This window comes from Thamnophis sirtalis, unplaced genomic scaffold (genome assembly GCF_051295495.1).
Source record: "Thamnophis sirtalis isolate CommonGarterSnake01/CBP01778 unplaced genomic scaffold, rThaSir2_p1.2 scaffold_3, whole genome shotgun sequence".
NCBI lineage: Eukaryota > Metazoa > Chordata > Lepidosauria > Squamata > Natricidae > Thamnophis > Thamnophis sirtalis.
This window is the reverse complement of record NW_028261383.1, coordinates 56,134,912-56,158,245: the sequence shown is the minus strand read 5'-3', so window position 1 is coordinate 56,158,245 and position 23,334 is coordinate 56,134,912. Positions and strand designations below refer to the sequence as shown.

At 37.2% G+C, this 23,334-nt stretch overlaps 1 protein-coding gene across 2 annotated transcripts in view; it reads right to left on the bottom strand.

Annotated features, from left to right (window-relative positions):
• Nucleotides 1–23,334, bottom strand: part of GRM7 (glutamate metabotropic receptor 7) — a 466,740-nt gene that overhangs the window by 142,582 nt on the left and 300,824 nt on the right. For both annotated transcript variants that reach the window (XM_087708909.1, XM_087708910.1), the window contains exon 5: nucleotides 12,597–12,737. In XM_087708909.1, coding sequence (XP_087565035.1) covers nucleotides 12,597–12,737 — 141 coding nt within the window. The remainder of the gene's footprint in view (nucleotides 1–12,596; nucleotides 12,738–23,334) is intronic.

Sequence of the window (23,334 nt, the reverse complement as noted above, 5' to 3'; positions counted from 1 at the left end):
AGATTCATTCAGATCCTCAAAAAAACATTTGTCTGTAATAAAATAGAAGCAACCAATGGATTTTATAAAAATAACTCTTTATTGGCTCATTTGTACACAGGAGAGACAGTGAATTAATTTATCATTTTTCAATTTATACATGCTTGTTCTACTCATATGATAATAAAAGGCTGAAAAATACTGTATTTTTGTAGCACTCTTCTTGTTTGCACAGAACTTAAAAAACTGTGCAAAATTTCAATGTCAGAGAATTTTAGAATTTCTTTCAAATTCCTTTCTGGTAGCATTTTTGAGCCTTATTTCCTGTTGTATACCAGGAATTTATTTTTGGTTTTCCATTACACTTATTGCTGTCGCTTTGTAGTTTTTCTGGTTATCCATGTATTCCTGAATTAAAGGGGAACTTCTGACCTTCTCTAAATGTGAAGAGAATTCTTTTATGATATCTTTCTTTGGATTAACTGAACTGTTAGAATCTAGAGGAGCTGTAGGCATCCATAAGGGGTATCCCTAGGGATGGGGAAGCAGTAGTCAAGAAGACAAATTATAAACCATATAACTGGCACATCACAGGATGCAAATAAAAAAATATTAATATTGTATAGTTTGGATGGCACGTTTCAACATTGTGACAGCATTGGATACCCACGAGAGGTAAAAGTAAAGGTTCCCTTTGCACATATGTGCTAGTCAATCCCTACTCTAAGGTGTGGGTGCTCATCTCCGATTCAAAGCCGAAGAACCAGCGCTGTCCAAAGACGTCTCTGTGGTCATGTGGCTGGCATGACTAAATGCCGAAGGTGCACAGGACGCTGTTACCTTCCCATCAAAGGTGGTTCCTATTTTTCTACTTGCATTTTTTATCTGCTTTCAAACTGCTAGGTTGGCAGAAGCTGGGACAAATAACGGGAGCTCGCTCCATTACACAGTGCTAGGGATTCGAACTGTTGAACTGTCGAACTTTCGATCATCAATCTCAGTGTCTTAGCCACTGAGCCACCATGTCCTATATGAGAGAGGATCCATTAAATTCTCTATGCCCATGAGAGAAGATCCATTTAATTCATACAAATTTAACTGATCTTCCAAAAGCAAGAATTCCTTCATCCCCAGTTACTATGTTCTGTTTTATGGCATGTGTATTTCCAGGGCTTGACAGAGGCCCTTAAATGGTCAGCTACCTATCCATGACAATGGACGAATAAACATAAAAATACTAAAAAATGCAATAATGATAATAATAGAATATCTCTATATTATATTTCATTGAAGAGAAAATAATATGAAATGTGCCTTGTATGTTTAAGCCATTACAGATAGAGCTGTCTTTGAATGATATTGATGTTTTCCAGAATATGTTAATTGGATAGGAGTTCCTATAATACTGTCCCCATATTTCTTTTTTTTGAATAGCCCACCAGGAATTCAAGAATGCATGAAGTGGAAATGACTCATTCCAACTATTGCTGAGTGTAAATATATATTTGTCTGGCAGTGGCTATCCACCCTCTGTTTGAAAATTTCCAATGGGGGAAATCAAGGTTGTTATATGCAGCCCATTCCACTTTTAAACAGGTCTTTCTGTTTAGGAAATTTCTCTTATTATTATTTTGAAGCTTTCTTTCAACCATCTGGTCATTAGCCTGCTCTTGGGGTTTCAACTGAGAAGAGGCTTGGCTTCTCTTGCACCTTATAAGAGCCACAATGGTGCAGTGGTTAGCATGCAGTACTGCAGGCTACTTCTGCAGATAACCGGTTGTCAGCAGTTTAGCAGATCGAATCTCACCAGGCTCAAGGTTGACTCAGCCTTCTATCCTTCCGAGGTGTGTAAAATGAGGACCCAGATTGTTGAGGGCAATATGCTGACTCTGTAAATCACTTAGAGAGGGCTATAAAGCACTATGAAGTGGTATATAAGTCTAAGTGCTATTGATATTATTGCAGTCTTCGGGATATTTGTAGATTGCTATATTTTTTCTCCTTGGTTTTCTCATTTGCAAATAAAACATTCCCAGCATCTTTAAGTGTTTTTCATTGTTCTTGGTTTCCATACCATTTATCATCCAAATTGTTCATCTCCTCCCAACCCACTCTATTTTCTCCATATTCTTTTTAAAGTTTGGTGCTCAGAACAGAACACAGTTTTCTAAATGCAATCTAACCAATCCTGATTAAAAGAGGACTATGATATGTTCCTGACACAATGCCTCTGCAGTTGAGATCAAGACTGTACCGATCATTTTAACAATTGAACATTACCTTGTGGTGGGTTTGGCCACGTTTTCAACAGTTTTCCTACTTAGAATTTTCCTTGTGCTAATTTATATAAGCTTAACAATAAGAAGATCTGATTCATTATTTCAACTGATACCTATTTGCATTTATTTATAATACTGGAAGAATGGTGGTACATAGCATAGAATAACAAAGTTTGTAGGATCTAGACTTTACTCTTATAGGGCATATAGACAAGATCTAGCAATGTAATATAGCTTATAAATTTTTGCTGTAACATTCCTGAGATTTTATGGCATTAATTTAAAATTGCCCTTAAATTCAGACTAATAAAACTAAATACATAATAATATCTATAGCCTTTGGATATTATTTATTATTTAGAGAGTTTACTTGTCATAATTGTCTATGTATAGATTTCATTTGCCAGTAATGCCAAGTTGCATATAACATGTTTATTTTCTGATTATCTAGAAATAAATTCAATGGTCTCCTGAAACTGTACTTAAACTTATTTGAATAGACTTTATAGGGTGATTTACTTATTTGATCTATGAATATAGTACAGCTTTATTTTGAGCTCCAAAGCAATAACATTGTTGTTGTTGGAGAATCTCATAGAGATATACATCAAAGTGGATGTTAGGCAGGGGTGGGTTCCTGCCAGTTCTAACCTCTTCTATAGAAGAGGTTCCACAAATCGACCATGCTGTTTAAAACCGGTTCCAGCTCCCTTCCCCCACCCATCTGCACCATGCTTGCCCCGCCCGCTGCTCACTGATTGGTTGGCTCACCAATCGCCCCGCCCACCTCTAAGAGTCATATTTAAACCTTAAAGTCTTAAAACTGTCAAGTTTGAACACCCCTGAGGTTTTTTTTTAAGGGTTAGGGGTGCAAGGGTCTTGTAACTTGACAGCTTTAAGACTTACATGCTTCAAATGCCAGAGTTTCTGAGCCAACATTTTGGTTGCTAAGCAAAAGCATTGTTAAGTGAGTTTCACCACATTTTACAAGTTGACCATGCCCACCCAGTCACATGACTGCCAAGCCACTCCCACCCAGTCACATGGCCGGCAAGCTACTCCCACAAAGCAGGCCACACCTACAGAAGAGGTTCTAAAATATTTTGAAACCCACCACTGATGTTAGGATAATATAGGTGAAGCTATAACTGCAACCCACAGTATGCAGCAAAACAGGCACTCCATTAATTTTTTACTGATATCGTTTTAAAAAGAGGAAAAGATAGAAGCTCATAAAGCTAGAAATATTCACCTTAAATAATATAGACAATCACCATCAGATAAAGGAGCAGTCTAAGGGAAAAAACAATGATCTAAGTAAATACATTTTAGGCATTTTAAGTCAGTAACTTCTCAAATGAGCTTGCCAAAAGCAGAATACCTTTGGCGTTTAGTCTGGTAAGATGCAATACAGTCATACTAGGAGTGAATGGGTTTTAAAAATTCCAGTTCAAACCTATGGCCTGTCTTTCCTTTCTTACAGAATAGTTATGCACTTTAAAATCAGTACAACCATTAGTTCTTTTGCTTTTTAATCCAATGCTTTACCAATGATCTTTTTTTAAACCACTGTGTAAAATGGTGTTTAGTGTTCTTCCCAAAGGCTTACATAAAATGAAGCTCTATTTTGTTTGATCAATATTTAAGGGAAAATACACCTGGTTGGATTTATACAATACTGATACATTATATGCCATCAAATTTGTGTCGGCCATTAGCAACCACATAGATTTTTTTTCTAGGATGATCAGTTTTCCAAGTCTTGCACTTGACATCCCCCAACCATGCAGTCATTATCAATGAAACTGAATTCATCTGTCTTTCTGCTGTTTGTCCTTTCCTTCTCTTAAGTGCCATCATTCCTAACATTATAGACTTCTCAGTGGAGCTTGAGATATCATCGTTGGTGCCTGGTAATTTATGCCTCAAGTAAGAACTTTGGATTGATTTGGATCCATTTGTTTCCTATATGGTGGCACAGTGGTTAGAATGCAGTATTCAGGCTACTTCTTCTGAATGCCAGCTACTGCAATTTGTCAGTTTGAATCTCACCAGGCTGAAGGTTGACTCAGCCTTCCATCCTTCCAAGGTAGGTAAAATGAGGACGCAGATTGTTGGGGGTCACATGCTGACTCTATAAACCACTTAGAGAGAGCTGTGGCTTTGGATGTTGCCCCCGAAGGACTGTTTGGACAGTCCATCCTTAACTCTGGGGGGTGAAAATTTACACCCCTCAGAGAGGGCTCGCAATTTGGGAGTCCTCCTGGATTCGCAGCTGAAATTGGAACATCATCTGTCGGCTGTGACCAGGGGAGCCTTTGCCCAAGTTCGTCTGGTGCACCAATTGCGGCCCTATTTGGATCGGGATGCGCTTCTAACAGTCACCCATGCCCTTGTCACCTCGAGGCTGGATTATTGTAACACGCTCTACATGGGGCTACCCTTGAAAAGCGTTCGGAGACTGCAGTTAGTTCAGAATGTGGCCGCACAGACGATATTGGGTGTGCCGAGGTACACCCACGTTACACCTATCCTCTGTGACTTGCACTGGCTACCAATTGGTCTCTGGACTCAATTCAAGGTGTTGGTTATTATCTTTAAAGCCCTACATGGCTTAGGGCCAGGATAGCTTCGAGACCGCCTGCTGACACATACCTCCCAGGGGCCAGTAAGATCCCACAGATTGGGCCTCCTTCAGATGCCATCGGCCAAACAGTGTTGGCTGGTGGGCCCTCGGAGGAGAACCTTCTCTGTGGCTGCTCCGACCCTTTGGAACCAGCTCACCCCGGAAATCCGGACCATACCCACTCTCATGGCTTTCAGGAAAGCAGTAAAAACTTGGCTGTTTCGGCAGGCCTGGGGCTGTTGACCTCACTGTTGAGGTCCAGCCCCAACTAGAATGAATGTATGAGGGGTAGGAAGAAGAGTAGCAAAAGTATGATTAGACTGCTCTGTATTTGAAGGTAAATTGATTTTTGTATAAACTATTATTTGAATATAAGGTTAAGAAAGGCTATTTGGAGAGTCTACAGGAAGATGGGGGTAAATATCAAAGAAGCAAGGGACGAAGACAAAATATAAATGGAATGATCTATACTGTTTAAATTTTAAGAATGATGGGAGGCTGAGCATAATGCAAAAGATTTTTATTTTTTTATTTTTTTCTTTTTTTTCTTTTTTGGAGTGTTCTTTTTATTTTATTTTCATTATTATTGTTAATCTATTTGATTATAAGATATTCTAGAAGGTGAATGGTAGTGAACTGTGCCGGGTGTGGGACCTGGGAAGTCGGAGGGGATTAGGGAGGGGGGTTCATTGGGGGTGGGTGGGTGGGTGGAGATATAGTCTCAATATATAGAATAAGAAGAATACACTTGTATACTGTTGTTCCTTATCTTTTCTTTTTATTTTTCTCTTTTTTTTCTTTTTCTTTTTTTCCCTTCTCTTTTCTTTTTAGCGCAATTTTTAGTAACTGAATAGATTAATGAATAGAGAAATGCACCAAAGTGAGAAGTAGAGGAAAAGAAGAGGGAGAAGTAAGGAGGGAGGAAGAGGGGAATGTAAGGAGGATGAGAGGGGAAGGAGGGTGAGGAAGGTGAGAAAGGAAGATAGGAGGGGAAAGGGAAGTAGGAGGGGTGATTGTTGGAGGGAGAAAGGAAAGTTGGAGGGGGAGAAGAAGGGGTGTATGAAAGCGACAGGTTGGGTTTATGATGAGTTGTGTTTAGGTTGGTTTTATTTTTTTATATTATTATTATTGCAAATATTCAGTATATAAGTGAATGTACAAAATTGAAAATGAAAATGAATAAAACATTTGAAATACAAAAAAAAGAAAAAAAAAGAATGAATGTATGAGGGGTATCTGTTTGTTTTAAATTGTTTGCCGTTATGTGTTTTTTATATTTCTTGTAAGCCACCCAGAGTCCTCTGGGATTGGGCAGCATATAAAAACTCCAAATAAACAAATAAACAAATAAACAAACAAATAAACAAATAAATAAATAAATAAATAATAAATAAATAAATAAAATTTTCTGAATGGAAGGTAATATTCTTAGACATACTGATAAACTCCCAAGAAAATGTATTGTGTTATGTTTCCTAGTCATGATCCTCCTATCACTCTAAGACTAGCAAGAAATGCTTGGAGAATTTTGAAAGATCACTTGTGTTCTTATCCATCAGTCCCATGTGGCTGCTGGTTAATTGTTATAGCTGATTTCAAGCCCACTAGTAGAATTCTTTCATTGGCTTGTCAGATTCACACAGAACAGTATGCATTGGGATATTCAAGTGTTTGAAATCCTGTATTATTATTGGCTTTACACTTTGGCTTGTTGTGAAAGAAACATTTCAAAATTTCTGCTTTGTGACAAATACCTGATAGGAAAGTTGCTTGGTTTACTGCTTGAGGCACAAGGAGCAGCAGGGCTGATCAAAGTGATTAATGATAGGTAAATTGGAATTCTTCAACCTTTTCTCATTTTATCAATTGTTATGAAAGGATCCTATGTCTATGCCATGAAATAGCAAATTAATGGATTGGTGACAAGAAATAAATCTCCTGAAATATATCACGATTAATCCAGAATAGTTTTCTTTTTTTGTCATAGTTCAAAATTGTATCAGTATTCCTGTAATCTATCTTCTAAAATCAGAGTTCATATTCTAAAGCCTCCAAAATGCAAGTACCTTTTCAAAGCTGTTTGTACCTGTGACTGTCTCCTATTTTCCACTGGATTAATTTTTAATGTGGCATAAAGGGAAAATAATTAAACACATGTGGAGTAATTATAGCATTATCCATAATTAATTTAATTTAATAATTTATTTTAATTGTTGTCCTCACTCTAACCATCTTTTGGAGAATGGCTCTTCCATGCCATGCAAAAAAACTTTTTATTTCTTCTTTTCACTACTTGCCTCAAAATGTCAACTTCCAATATTTATGAACTCTCCAAAATCAAGTATTATGGAATGTGGGAGTGGCCTTGGGGAAAGTAGGGAAAAGATGCTGTCTAGGCAATAATCAGACAAGAGAGCGAGAAGCCTCCAGTGGCTTCAGAGTCAGAACAAAAAAAATGGAAAGAACTTTCCAATGGGAAATTTTGTACTTTCAGGCTTTCAAGATTCGGTTAATGTAGTTTTATAATAATGTAGATTTATCTCATCTAATCTTGTTTCCCATCTGGTTTGTCCGCAAGTGCTGACATCAATCTTGCCTCCTACTCTATTCTAAAAAGAAGAATTTCAGGAACAGCCTTCCCATCCTCAAGGAACCTCACTAATCACTGAGCATCTGGCAGCTGTACTGTTACAGCATCAACACAACAGCAACTGGATGTGCAAGATGACCAACTACAGAATGCCATGATGCAATTAACAGAGCAATTGGGGCACAATTTGTCCTACCCCGTGGCCTCAGAACAGATAGCTGCTCAACTGATAGATTTATCTTCCCATGGAAGCTTTCTAGAGAAGTTTGGAGGGAGTCAAGATCAATTCCATCAATTCCATTTGTCACTTGGTATGAAATGTTTATGACTGGAAGACTGGTGGAATTTGCCACTGATTGTACCAAATGACCTTTGTACTCAGCCTCTGGAAGGAAGTATAGCTGCTAAGTGGGCAATAATATTCATTGAGGGGAATTATTCAGTGCTAGCCAACTATCAAGGTTTCATAAAGGATTTTGGGGATCCTATGCAACCAGAGACAAAGAAGAGTAACAAATTGATTGTTGGAGATATAGGATGGAATTATTTAGCCCTAATTGATCAGTTTAGAGAACAGCTGACCAATGACTTGAGAGATAATTTGGTGAGAAAAGGTACCCCAGATATCCTGGAAGGGCTCTATCAATGTTGTACAATCAATGTTGTGTAATGTCAACGCCTGACTGGAAAGATTGAAGCAAGGAAGAAGTGGGAAGGAGGAAATGAATTTACAGCCTGTCATGTCTCCCAATGACCTCTTTGGAATACAAATTGGAAAACCTATTCAAAACAAGGTAGCCAGGAGATCATTGGCACTCAGAGAGACCCAAAAGAAGAGATCAAGGACTATGGTTTTACTGTGACCCCACGTAAGCTGTGGTGGCATAGTGGTTAGAATGCACTATTGCAGGATACTTTGGCTGACTGCAAATTGCCAGCACTATGGCAGTTCAAATCTCACCGGCTCAAGGTCAACTCAGCCTTCCATCCTTCCAAGGTCAGTAAAATGAGGACCCAGATTGTTGTGGGCAATATACTGACTCTGTAAACCACTTAGAGAGGGCTGCAAAGCATTGTGAAGTGGTATATAAATCTTAAGTGCTATTGCGATCTGGTGAGGTAGCCAAATCATGCCCAGTAAAAACCTTAGTGATGGTCACAATAATAAGATATAAATGATGCAAAACAGTGGCGCATGAAACCAACAAATGTCCAGTTCATCTCTGAGGAGGGAGGAGGTCCAACATTTGAGGCATCTGAGCATAGCCAAGTACATTTAATTATCCCAGTTATTGTTACTAGATTCCCAGCAGAAGGTGGAGTTTTCTGTTCTTCCTATAGACTCTGGAGCAATTACTAATGTCATAGATTCAGAAACAGTAAAGAAACTAAAGTTGTTTACTCAAGCCATAGAATGCCAACTGACTTAAAAGTATTGACAGGCAGACACAAAAGGCAGGATGATTCCTACACAAAATTCCCCAAAGATCATACAGAGTGCTTATCACTTTATGTAACTGCCTTCTTACAAGTACCCATAATCTTGGGAATAGAATAGCTTCAGCTTGCTTAGTTACTAGATGGAAACAAGATACTCTTTCATTTTCCTCACCTACATTCCAACAGTATTAGTGCAACTCTCTCAACTCCATTGCAGAACAAGGGAAGATCAGCACTGCCAGAAAAGTATGTGCACGTTGCAGATTTGTTTGGGAGAAAGAGATAGCTGTCTCTCTCTCACACACACACCTTCAACTGGATGCGTGATTGCATTATCAATTTGAATGCAGGAATCCAAATCCCAGCAAAGAAACAGTAACCCATGTTTACATGGGAGTTAGCAATCCTCGAAGAATATCTAGATACCAACCTCACAAAAAGATTTGTCTTCTCTTTCCATCCACTAGCATTGTGCAAACAAATGCATCAGGTCAGGTGATAGAAGTAGTCCTACCAGGGACATACAGTCAGGGGAGGCAGGGGAGGCAGAGCCTCACCACTGTCATCATGAAAAGAAAAGAAAATGGAAAAGGAAAAAGGCAAGAGCTGAGGTCAGGCTGAGCTAGTTGCTGCCAGAGTCACCATGGATGACTCTGCTTAGTGCTTAGTGTTTAAAAAAGCCTCTAAAAAAGCACCCTCTATAGGACGAGGCAGGAGAATAATGTGCCTCATCTAGTCTGACTTTAGGCATTTTATGATCACTCGAGCAGAGTTAAGCAAGGGTTAAAAGCCTAAAAATTCCTGGTGTAGGTGAGGCACATCATTCTCCTGCCTCCTCCTGTAGAGGGCGCTTTTTTAGAGGCTTTTTTAAACAGTTAAGCAGAGTCATCCACTGTGACTCTGGCAGCAACTAGCTCAGCCTGATCTCAGCTCTTGCCTTTTTCCTTTTTTTATTTTCATGATGACAGGCAAGAGCAGAGTTGAAATTCTCTCTGAAACAGCTGGAGGCATGTGTGGGTCGGAGGAAGGGGAAGGAATTCAAACTTCATCCTCAAGTGTAGATCCCTCCCCAAGTGTAGTTTGATTGCAGGCAGAGCCACGTTGCCTTTTCAAACACACACACACACACACACACACACACACACACACACACACACACACACACACAAGCTGGATAAAACTATATAAGCCCAGCTTCACTAATTACAAGTTTGAAAAGGAAAGGTGGCTCCGCCTGCAATCAAAGGCTTGGATCGGCTCCAATCCAACTTCTGTGTTTGTGTTTGTTTGAGAGAGAGTGAGAGAGAGAGGGAAGGGGGTGTGAGAGATAGTCCAATCCAACTTCTCTCTGTGCGAGTGTCTGTTTGAGAGAGGGAGGAAGGAGGGGGAGGAAGAAGAAAAAGAATGAAGGAAACTTTTTTTGCAAAGGACAAAAACAAATGCTGTTGCTTCAAATTGGAACTGAGCATGCCTGGCTGTGGAATTCTGGGAGTTGAAGTCCACAAGACTAAAAAAATTTGAAACCCCTGTGTTAGTGCCTCACCAGCCATAAACCTCACCACACGTCACTGAGTCCTACTCACCAGCCATAAACCTCACCGCACGTCACTGAGTCCTACTCCATGCATAGAAAAGGGAGAGGAGTATTTACTTCATCCATAATGTAAATGGTGAACCTGATCACTTGACCACCGTTCACCACTGTTGTAATTTTGAACAACTGCTGAATAAGTGACCATAACCCCAAGACTACTGGTATTGCAAATATTTAGGGTATTTTTTTAAAAAAAAATAACAGTAATTGTTGTTTACTAAATAATAATATAAATACTGTTGATCCTATTGCCAGCTAGATAGCGAGACTAAATTATTATTTATCAATCTAGAAAGATTCTAGCTTTAATTGGGTTTTTCTGTTTTGTTTTTTGCTTGCTTTCCTATATTTCATGCAGTTACTTTTATTCTGCTTTTCCAGTTTGAATAATCACAAGCCATCCCACTAGTCATTTTATACAAATACAGCAATTACCTTAACTTTACAGGATTATCACCCTTTTTGATATCTTGTTGGATTTTGTGATCCTGAAGTCTTTCAGATTTCTGAACAATTAATTTTTTGTTTGTTTTCTACATTGAAATGATCATGCCCTTGGCAGAATAATCTTGTAAAAAAAATCTGTATATTTAGACTGCATTTTTTTTTACCTCTAGGAAGTGCTGCTGAATTAAACATTATAGTAATTGAGTACTCATACACTTTAAGTACCCATCTGGCATTTTTAGTATAGAGTAAAGTCTTAAAGCCCTGACTCCCTTTATGCAATGAAGATGAATCTGATCTTTCCTTTCCCATCTCATTCTTCGACTGTATCATTTTTACTCTCCCTTTCATTCTGCCTTAAATGATTTTTAAGGAAGCAAATAGATGAGGTCTTAGTTTCATCAATCAATGGTATATTATTGAAAGATCAGAAATGGCCTTTAATCAAGAGAAGTTGCACACCTGTTTTGTAGGATCATTACCACAATTACAGTAAGAAGCACAAAGGATGCTTCAGTTTCAGGATAAGAAAATGAACCATTAATTCTCATAACTATAAAGAGTCCATAAGATAATTGTACAAATAAATCTTTCAAAATATACCCTCTTTTCTTGAGTAAAAAAATATTTGAAAAATATCAATTATCATAAGATAAAGGGAACAAATGTATTTTATTTCATTATTCTTCCTGTTACAATACAATACAATAGCAGAGTTGGAAGGGACCTTGGAGGTCTTCTGCTCCAACCCCCTGCCTAGGCAGGAAACCCTATACTGTTTCAGACAAATGGCTATCCAACATCATCTTAAAGACTTCCAGTGTTGGGGCATTCACAACTTCTGGAGGCAAGCTGTTCCACTGATTAATTGTTCTAACTGTCAGAAAATTTCTTCTTAGTTCTAAGTTGCTTCTCTCCTTGATTAGTTTCCACCCATTGCTTCTTGTTCTACCCTCAGGTGCCTTGGAAAATAGTTTGACTCCCTCTTCTTTGTGGCAACCCTTGAGATATTGGAACATTGCTATCATATCTCCCCTAGTCCTTCTTTCTATTAAACTAGACATACCCAGTTCCTGCAACCGTTCTTCAAATGTTTTAGTCTCCAGTCCCCAAATCATCTTTGTTGCTCTTCTCTGCACTCTTTCTAGAGTCTCCACATATTTTCTACATCATGGCGACCAAAACTGAATGCAGTATTCCAAGTGTGGCTTACCAAGGCATTATAAAGTGGTATTAACACTTCACGTGGTCTTGATTCTATCCCTCTGTTTATGCAGCCTAGAACTGTGTTGGCCTTTTTGGCAGTTGCTGCACACTGCTGGCTCATATTTAAATGGTTGTCCACTAGGACTCAAAGATCCCTTTCACAGTTATTACTGTTGAGCAAGGTACAACCTATACTGTACCTGTGCATTTCGTTTTTGTTGCCTAAATGTAGAACCTTACTCTTTTAACGTGTTCTTGATTGTTATATCCTTTGTTTCATTTTTAGTTTTTAAATTAATTTTTCACTTTTTAATTCTTTTTTCCACTTTCTCTTCTCACTTTTCAGTCTAAATGTGTTTCCTTGTAACAGGCACACAGACTTTCCCATGCAAGCCAAGTGAAATTTTAAAAAAAGCAGAATGAGAATGAAATTACCAGTGCATTTACGATCCGTGTCTTCCTTTTTTGACCCACTAATTGTTAACTTGCAGTTGAAGTTTTCTTCCCAGTATTCTGCAAACCATACATTTCTTCTGTTGTTTTCCAATGTGCGGGATGTAAAATAGGTATCAAATCCTAAAAAGACAAAGAGAACAAAAGTTGTTTTTTAATAAAAAGAAGTAGAATACCAGAAGAATATTTTTAAGTCTGCAAATAAGAATAGGGCACAAATAGAAACTGAGGATTAGTAATTAGCAAGGAAGAAAGAGAGGGAGGCATCCACCAAATGAACTCTTTAATACATCACATTATCTATATACTAATGTTGGGATTAATAGGATCATCCCAAGTTTTAGTTTGATGGGAGAGAAAGGAGACATGTTCTGTATTTTTGTCACCAAAAAAGGCATTAGGTTGAGCCGAGGTGGCGCAGTGGTTAAATGCAGCACTGCAGGCTACTTCAGCTGACTGCAGTTCTGCAGTTCGGCTGTTCAAATCTCACCGGCTCAGGGTTGACTCAGCCTTCCATCCTTCCGAGGTGGGTAAAATGAGGACCCGGAATGTTGTTGGCATGCTGATTCTGTAAACCGCTTAGAGAGGGCTGAAAGCCCTATGAAGCGGTATATAAGTCTAACTGCTATTGCTATTGCTATTTCTATTATTTCTGAGGATGAAGGATGTCGTCTATTGACTCATCTCACTTGTGTGCATTCTTTTTGCTGTTAGACGAACTTCAGGAACTTCTTCTGCAGCTGGCAAGGCTTTCCTGAAGGCCTCTGCAGCCAATAACTGAGCTCCCAATCAATCTGGAGCTTTGTTATTGGCTGCAGAGGCCTTCAGGAAAGCCTTGTAGGCTGCAGAAGAAATGGGCCAGCAAGACAGGTGTCGGGATGGGTGAGACCTGGCTGCAACTGTCCAAAGCTAAGTAGTAGAACAGCTCCACCCTAGCTTTTTACCTGTGCATCTGAGTGGGCGTGATCTTAACTAGGTCTTATTTTGGAGGTAGGGCTTATATTGGGCACATATATAAAAATCAAGCTAGGACTTACTTTCTGGGTAGGTCATATTTTCGGGGAAACTCAGTATATCCATACTGAGTAATTCTATGTACAGTACTTCCAATATGTGCCCTTCCTTAAAACAACAAGACTGAATATTATAATAAAATTGTTATGTGTGCTGAGGGTACTGAGCTGGCTCACTCTAATTCATAAAATTTGCAGATCTATATTAGTTGATTCATAAATTCAGCTATATTTGGGCTCTGTGTGTTGCTTCAGTTCTTTCCACTAAAACATAACACAAATGTTGTAATGTTGCTTCTGTGTATTGCTCAGTTTATGCTTATGGGACAAAACTATATTAATGAAAAACATATGAGTCATTCAACAAAAAGCCATTTTGTTCCCATAATGTTAAGGCATAAACTGAATGAAATAACTGTTTACGTTTTTTTTTAAAAAAAAACACAAATTTTTAGCAAATTACCTTCAACTGCCAACTTACAAGTCAGCTTTACAGATTTTTAAAGTCTAACACTATATCACCCAAATCACTGATTTTCCCCAGTTTTTATTCTGCATGATCCAATCTGGGTCAGTCACCAGGACCAGAGGTTTAGTTTTTCAAGGTTTTGGAGTCATGCTGGAGCCCATTCTGAGGGAATTTCTTTCTACTGGAGTGTGTCCAGTTTTTATTCTCTTGGCATTGCCTTGTGAGTAGATGATATGTGTGATGACCTGTTAAATCATACGGTTTGTATCCCTTTAGCTTCTGCTGCTTGGTTTACAGAACAGGAGCAGAAGCAGCTTCATACCAATGCAGAGAACCATTGTAATAAATCAATGGACACAGCAGCTAAATCCTAGCCTTACATTCTGAATGCTGACCTTTGTACCCGAGGCATATAAAGCTTACAGGAGAAGAAGGATTGGGGGGCGGAGGGAGTGGCAGAGGGATGGGAGCGTCAAATTGCAACTTTCAGTTTGGGCAATGAGGCGCTGACAGCTATTAATGGGACTTCATGCAGCATGAAAGAGCAATGACTAGCTGTGATAACTGAGCTGTCAGCACAACTCATGCATTACAGGATTATAAATCTTTTGCAAAGCTCGGTGGTATCAGGTATCTGTATGACTGAGCTCTAAATGGAATTCTGCTTTTGTTTTATCTCACTCTGTCTCTGATGTGTGTGGGCAGCCCCACATGTGCGTGTGTTACTTACTTCTAACATTAACAAAACAACGTATGCACCTGCTTGATTATGCCGCTTGGAGAAATGCACTTGGATCACACAGCACTGACTACATAAGTTCATCAAAGTTTTGGGAAGTCATGGGTACAAAAAATAATGAATAGGACCCAGATTGATGGGGACAATATGGTGACTCTAGTAAACTGCTTAGAAAATGTTGCAAGGCGCTATGAAGCTGTATATAAGACCAAGTGCTATTGCTATTATGTGACTACAGTTGTTGCTTTCTTTAGGAAAAGTAGTACTGTTCGGGTAGAAATAGAAAAAAAGGAAACTACTTTTTAAATTAATTTGGAATATAAACTATTTTAGGCTTCATTGTGTGTTTTGACAATTCAATCCTAAATACGGTATTTACAAAAATGGCAAATTGATTGGTAAAGAGGATGTTGAGTATGCAAATACAAAGTGAGAGTCTTCACTCCGGTTCGCGATTCAAGCGGGAAAATACTTTGAACTGATTGGTCAATGGCTGACAGGCTCCTTTAAAAGGAGCACAGCAGCCAGCATCTTGCTCAGTGTATACTATGAGCTGAATAGAAGTTAGTGTTGCTGAATCTGGCTTGTATCCATTCTTACCCACAATCTTACAGAGAAAATGTGATGAGGTTCCCTAAAACTGTACATTGGGTGACAGCAATGCATATTTTGATGTCCAGAACTCATTATGCCAATCTTACTAGAAATCAGGCACTCATAAGGAGGCAATGGTTAAATAACGTGCAATTTTCTTCTCTTATTCCTCTACAACTTCTCAGGCAGAGAAGTAAGAAACCACATCAAGGAATACAAAAGAGACAAGGAGAATAGAGAATAGGATGAAGAGAAGAACACAGCTATACTAATGAAAATGTACTCCTTTTGGGATTCAGCCAAATAGTAACATTTTCTTCTACATGCCAATCCTTCCCTTCAAATTAAAAAAAACAACAACACATGATATTAATGTAACAGCCAAAAGGGTTATCCTGACTACCTCCAAAGGGAAATTAAATACATTTAATAAATGCGTGTGCGTGCGTGCACGCGTGCACGCACACACACACACACACACACACTTCTTGTCTCTCTAGTCTTTGAACTGAAATCATGATTCAATAACTTTTGCCAAATGTCTCCATGATGTTCCAAAAATATTGAAACGAAGCAAGAGGGTTTCATAACAATGTATTCATACTTGGATTAGAATGACTAGTTAGAACCATGATAAATGTTTACTTCACTTTCCACCACTGTTACATAAAAAGCATTGTAATCAGCTTAATAGTTGCTTAATTAGCCAAACCAGCAATAATGTTAACAGTCAAAAGCTTCTTTTTATTGACAATATAAATACCCTACTTATTCCCATTCATGAAATATTGGCTTTGTTTCGCATAGCACATTTAATATTTTCTTCTTTATCCACACATGAAATACGTTGTCTTTGAATTAAAGTCATGAAAGACATTTTCTGTTTGTTATTATGAAAGAAAGGAAAAAGAAATGTTTCTTTCAGGTCATGAAAACTGTGATTTATTCTGTACAGGTAATTCTCAATTTAGAACAATTCATTTAGTGACTGTTCAGAGTTACGATGACACTGAAAAAAGTGATTTATCACCATTTTTCACAGTTACAATCTTTGCTCACAATCATGTGATCAAAATTCAGTTGCTTGGCAATATTTATGATGGTTACTGTGTTCCAAGATCATGTGGTCCCCTTTTGCGACCTTCTGATAAACAAAGTCAATGAGGAAGCCAGATTCACTTAACAACATTACTAATTTATCAACTGCAATGATCCACTTAACAATAGGGGCAAAGAAGGTTTGCATAAAATGGGGAAAAACTCACTTTAAAATGTCTCACTTAAAAACAAAAATGTTGGTCTCAATTTTGGTCATAAGGTGAGGACTACCTATATTCCAAAAGGTATTCTAAATTTTGTGCCACAAACATATAATACATGTTATCTAAAAGGCCACCGATGAGTCAAATGAATTCATAGTGATATGTTTTCTGGTTTGTTTTATTTCAAGTGTAGGGAAACTAGTGTTAATATAAGTGTCTGATTACACATATGGGCAACATTCTGTCTACCATAATCTTTCTGTTTCAACATGTATGTTTCCACATTAAGCATGGCAGGAACTAGGAATATTTGAAGAATCTGATCCTTTCAAGTACTAATACAAGATGTTCTGAAACACATCTCCTCAACCAAAGCATAAATCAGAATGGATTTTATAATTCTAAAAATGTTTTTCTGCCCAAAACTATGCTAAAATGCATTTGATTTCAATATGAATTTTAATATGGATTATATAACTCTCATATTATATGCAAGCAGCGTTTATTCCTCTAAAACTATTATAAACTGCCTTCTGGGAAACTTAAACTTTTAGTCATAAAAAAGTTATACTGAAACAAACATTTTACTTCAAATGTTATGAAAGAGGATGATGACAAATTATTATTTTTAGTCAGTATTACATTAGAGAATAGATATGTAACACACTGATGATATAATGATCTAGCTTTCTGGACGTTTCATCACTCAACTTTCTTATATCGACAATATTGCAAAATATAATTTATGGTATTTTCAGTATGTATCACTATATGGAAAAACATAAACTATAATATTTCTTTCCAAAGTGTATTGCCATATATTGTAAATGCAGTAGTCAAAATTGTCTTGAAAACAAAATTAAGCTAAAGATGGGCAAGATAAGATTTTATGTCTTAAAGAACCTGTAAATTCCTACCATAAATTTAATGTCCAAATCATTTGAAACTATCTCAGAACAGTCCAATAAACACATTTAATATTTACAGATGTGCGTTAAAATAATAAGAAGTTATATGTTACATGTTTGTAACACCTAGAACAGTGATGGCTAACCTTTTTGTCCTTACATGCTGAAATCGAGCGTGCATGCACATGTGCCCACACCATCATGCTATGTGCCCGACCCCCGCATATGCATGTGCTCCCCCTGTGCTTATGCGCATTCAAAAAAATTAGCAACTGGTTATCTGTCCAGATGTTGGGTGGACGTGGCCATGGTGAGCATGGCCTATTTGGCCTCCTGCACCATGGAGGGGGGATGTTTTCCCCCCCTCCAGGCTTTGGAGGCGTCCCTCAAGCCTCTGTCTGGGAGGGCAAAAATGACTTCCTCTGGGCTCTGGAGGCCGACTCAAAAATCAGCTTGCTGCTGACAGGTGTGTGCGCATGCATGCATGGTGGAGCTTGGTGTCGGCTTGCGTACCTGCAGAGAGGGCTCTGTGTGTTACCCGTGGCAGACATGCCATAGGTTCACCATCACGGACCTAGAGCCACAGAGCCTCAAAATTGGCTATTCCAGTTCTTGAGTTCACAATTCAGATTTGATTGTTGATTTCTTTTCAAACAATGTATCTTAAAATTAGATGTACCTCAGGAAGGAGGAACCAACATCGCGATGTTACAATGTGCGGTCTCGACACTCCAAGACCACCATTGATACTTTTGCCGCTGGACGGTCCATTGAAGGACCGAGGGAAATCACTTTAGGGCAATTAATAGAAACACTTCAGGGTACAAAAAGCTGGACAAGTTTCAGTTTTCTTCCTTGAAAACACAAACATAAAACTGGGCTTAAAACACTTCTTTTGTTCTCTATATGCACCTTGGCCTACGGCATTTTTTGCCCCGTGGCCTGCAGGGCGGTAAGTGCGGGACACAATAGAAACCGACAGAGGTCCAAGTTTTAACTTCACCTAAACTGTCCCGCAGAGATGGAGATCAGGAAGATGAAGCCTTGCTGGTCTCAGGGACATCACAAAGTCCCTGATTGACCCAAGGGAAGCACTTCAAGCTGGCCGTAAACAGGCAGCCTTAGGCTGATGAAGTCGGGATGGCTCAGAAAGGAAGGAAGTGAAAAAAGAAAGTGAGTCCATCTGGTGAGGTATTTTTTTCTATTTTGGGAAGGATTGCCCAAAGAAATTTTTCTTTAAAGCCAAATTAGATCCTTAAGCAAAAGAATTAAGTGGCAAAATTAACTTATATTGGATTGCTTTGGAAAGCTTTTTTTTCTTTGTAACTATACTTTGTGGACTGAAGTGCTTGCAACGTTTCTCGTTTCTCCTCTTAAAGTGAACAGATTGATATTTCTTCTGCTGCTGCTTTTTGTTGCTTTATTTTTTGACTTCTGGATTAAAATCTTCCTTTTTATTTTAACAATTCTTCCTATTACTTGTTATTAAATTCCATTAATTTTTTTTAAAGAACTTTGTTTCCTATAAGCCAGAGATAAATATTAGAAAGTGAAAAGTAGCAACACTGCCACTCAGAGGTCAGGACCTGGAGTTTTTGAAACAATGTATCTCTTCTCTTTCCTTCTTTGATCTCACTGACTTTGTAGCTGAAGGGTTTGCAACTTATTTACAGAAACTGATAAAGAGCCAAGGGCATGAATTGTTTTTGCAGGTGCCTTTGAGAACTATTTTGGCAGGGGAGAGAAAGGGAAAAAACAGAACCCTTCTCCTTTGAAGAGCATAAATTAACTTGTGTTCAAGTCAACCTAAGGAGATAAAAAGAAGACTGACACCACAATTGGCAAGAGAGATAAGACTGTTTTGTTACTGGAAAGATACAGGTTGACAATGAAAGTTGATAATAAAAAATAATTGATTTTGTTGATCAATAAGTAGGAATTTAGTAATTCTTAGATTGTTTTAGATTGTTATTGAATGTGTATTCATTAATAAATAATTAACTATAATAACAATAATGAAATGATAATGGATACAGCTTAATGATATATACATGTACTGGCCAACAAGTAAAAGAAATTTGGATTTAAATTACAAATTGCAATCTGGAAAAAAGACCTATCAATGTTATTAACAAATTTTTATTTAGTTCTTGTCATAAGGCGTAAGGTTTTTTTTTTTGAGGGGGGTCTGATGAGAGGAGATAGGATATAAATAGTAAATGATTTTTAACCAATTATAATAACAACAAGGAAATGTCAATGGATATTGTTTAATAATATATATATATATGCTCTGCTATTGGAAAAGCAACTTGGATATAAATCCTAAACAGTGAGTTGAAGGAGGAAAAAGGGGAAAAAAAGGTTTAGAAACTTTATTAATTGACTTTTACTGAGAAGATGTTATGAAAGTGTAATGTTATTGGAGGATTTTTTTAAATAGCTAATGAATGCCATTATGTGGTTGTATCTTTAAGTATGAATGATTTGAGGTAAAAGCACGTTCAAATAATTGTAATCAAATGAGAATTGTGGTACATTGATAGTAAGATATACGAAGATTTTTGATTTAAAGTGTATAATCTAATATGAACTATAAGTAATGACTGTGGAAGAAATGCACGAAAGTTATCTGTAATCAATCGACATGCTTTCTACAAAATATAATGAAGGATGATTCATTTTCTTTGTATTTTTGTTCAATTAAAATTAAAAAAACTTTAAAAAAAATAGATGTACCTCAAGAGCTTTTGAAAATAAGGAAGAAAACATTGACACAAATAGGCCAGATATGCTATCAAAGAGAGAAATGAAAAATATTGCTTAAATCCAAAACAAAAAGGGCACATCTATGAAAAGATGAGACAGACACCTTCATAATTCCTATTAATATAAGTGGGGTGGGGGGAGTAAAACAGAGTCAGGTTTGCAATATTCTGTTACTATAGTTATTAATAAGCAGAACTTGAGCCTTTGTATGAAGAAGATTTCTTGATTTGGCCTACGTAGAGGAATTCATAAAAGCATCTAAATCACTTACTGTCTCATACTGTTCACTTAGTATGTATATATATATATATTATTTATCAGCACAAATACACAAATGTAACAAAGGCAACAGTAAAAATATTGGGTTTCTGTCTGGATGGTCTCTTGTGACGAGCCGATGCACAGAGAATGGAAGTAGTGATCTTCCTCCCATATTTGGGCATACCGGGGGTTGTAACTCTAAATAGATACCTTTCACCCCAGCTCAGCTGATAAGGAGTCGAACTCTGTGGCTTAGTGGTTAACACATCTGCCTAAGATGCAATACAGCACAGGTTCGAATCCCAGCAAGGGTATGGCTAGCTGATGAGAGCTAAATAGCTTGAAATAGATCTATACTAGTCTACCTTTATTTATTTATCAGCACAACTACACACACACACACACACACACACACACACACACAGTATATATTATATTATATATTATATAAATATAATATTAACAATATTTTATTGTTAAATGAATTCTCCATATATCTCAATTTTTTAAAGAAAAGATCCTCTTGTTATTTTCAATTTCAGTTATTTTACACTGTCAATTTTTCATGTGATTTTGGATAAAACATAACCTCTTCTCTATTAATAACAAACTATTCCTAGCATTTTCTAAGTCTGAAAGTGAAAAACCCTGTTTAATATACCTGACCCCAAAACCTCCTAACATTTCAGAAGCGTTATATACATTGCTTTTCAAGTAGTAAGAACAAAATGCTGATTAAGTCTTGCTGCAAAATAATACCTATGTTAAATAAAAGGACAGTGATAAAACTGAAAATCTATATCACAAACTAATCTCAGTTTGGCCAAGAACAGTTGATGGTTTTTAGTCTGCTGTAATTCACTTCAATATATTAGTTCATGAAAGTATCTAATAGGGATTAAGATTGGAATCCCTCTTACAATACACATTAATCTTGATGTAATATTCATTTTAATAGCATTAATCTTGCCCCAGAGACTTAATGGAAATGTTAAACATTGAACTATGTTTATTGAAATTGCATCTACTTATTTAGACACTTAATACAACTTATTATGATAGATTTTGAGAAAGATACAGACCTAAGTATTTTATAGAGTCTGTACACATTTTTTTCAAGTTTTAAACATTTTATTAGGTTATAAGATACTGTAAGATACAAAATACAAAAGTAAATAGAAAAGCAATGGAAGAAAAGCGGGGAAAGTAAGCAAGGGTTGGGGAAAAAACAACAACATTGATTTCTGACTCCCTCTATTGCAGTAAAATAAGGCATTAACATCAAGAGTCCATGCAAATTTTAATCCTGTAGCTAAGCAGCAATCTCTAGATATAGTGGATCTTAGAAGCAACAAGTTAAACTTCTAATTAATAGTATAACCAGAACATAAACCACAATATGTTTTGGTATGATATTGTATCATTCAAGTGGAAAAATATAGAGATAACCTTGAAGAAGAAATGCAATAACTTTCTAAGTAAATGTTCATTTACTCCATGAATAAAAAAGGGGTGAAAAAGAAACTCAGTATAATCCAATCTTGATTATGTTTGGCTAATAGGGGGGAGAGGAAAACTCTCACAGATTTTAAGATTCTATTATCCACTAACAATATTCTATTTTAGATTCCACTAACAATATTCTATTCTAGATTCTATTATCCACTCACTATTTCCAGTAGTACTTATGCATTCTATGACTTAGCCAAATTCAATCTAGAGCAGTCATTTGATATAATTATATGATTGATACAAGAAGGGGAAATAATATAATAGCATGGCTAAGGGCTAACTGGAAGAGATAATAATCTAAGTTAAGGTAAACTGGTATAATGAGACCAACCAGTTTCCAAATTATGGTCTTGAACATATGCCCACCGTTACTAAAAGAGAACATCAGGAATTGCTATGAAATAGTGAACTTCATAGCAGCACTTAAATCAAAGAAGTTGATATGGATAAATATTAAAGTAGAATGCCCAAACATCAAGAAACGGGAACTATGAAGCTATATCAGAACAAATGATGGAAATTCCCTCTCCCGCCCCACAAAAAAAGGGAGACAAAACCAAGACAAAGAACTCAGGAAGGAAATTAACAAAGAATTATAGAGCACTGTAAGAGGGGGGGGAAGCTTTTTTGCAATATGATAAAGCTGTCAATGATGGAAATAGACAAGGAAAAACAAAGATTTTTTTTTCCTGAAGAGTACCAAACTCTGAAAAAGTTTCCAACCTCAAATTGGTAGGTGAATGGATGCCAATGGACAAATAATAATTGATTCAAAGAAACTCAAACCAAGATGAAAGGAACATACTGAAGTTCTCTACAGTAAGTATATCAGCGTCCAAATAACTTTGAAGATATTGCCTATATACAAGAGCCTCTAGGACTAGGTAAAGTTAGAGGAACATTCCAGTCATTATCAATTCAGAAGACTATACACAGTGGAATAATATCTACAGAAAAATGCAACCAACAGAAGAATAACCAGTAAAGGTTATACACACACAGAGATATTTTATATAAAGTTCTGCAAACTTTCATATATATATTTCAGATAGATAGATAGATAGATAGATAGATAGATAGATAGATAGATAGATAGATAGATAGATAGATAGATAGATAGATAGATAGATGAGCGTGGGAGGGAAGGGAGGGAGGGAGGGAAGGAGGGAAAGAAGGGAGGGAGGGAGGGAGGG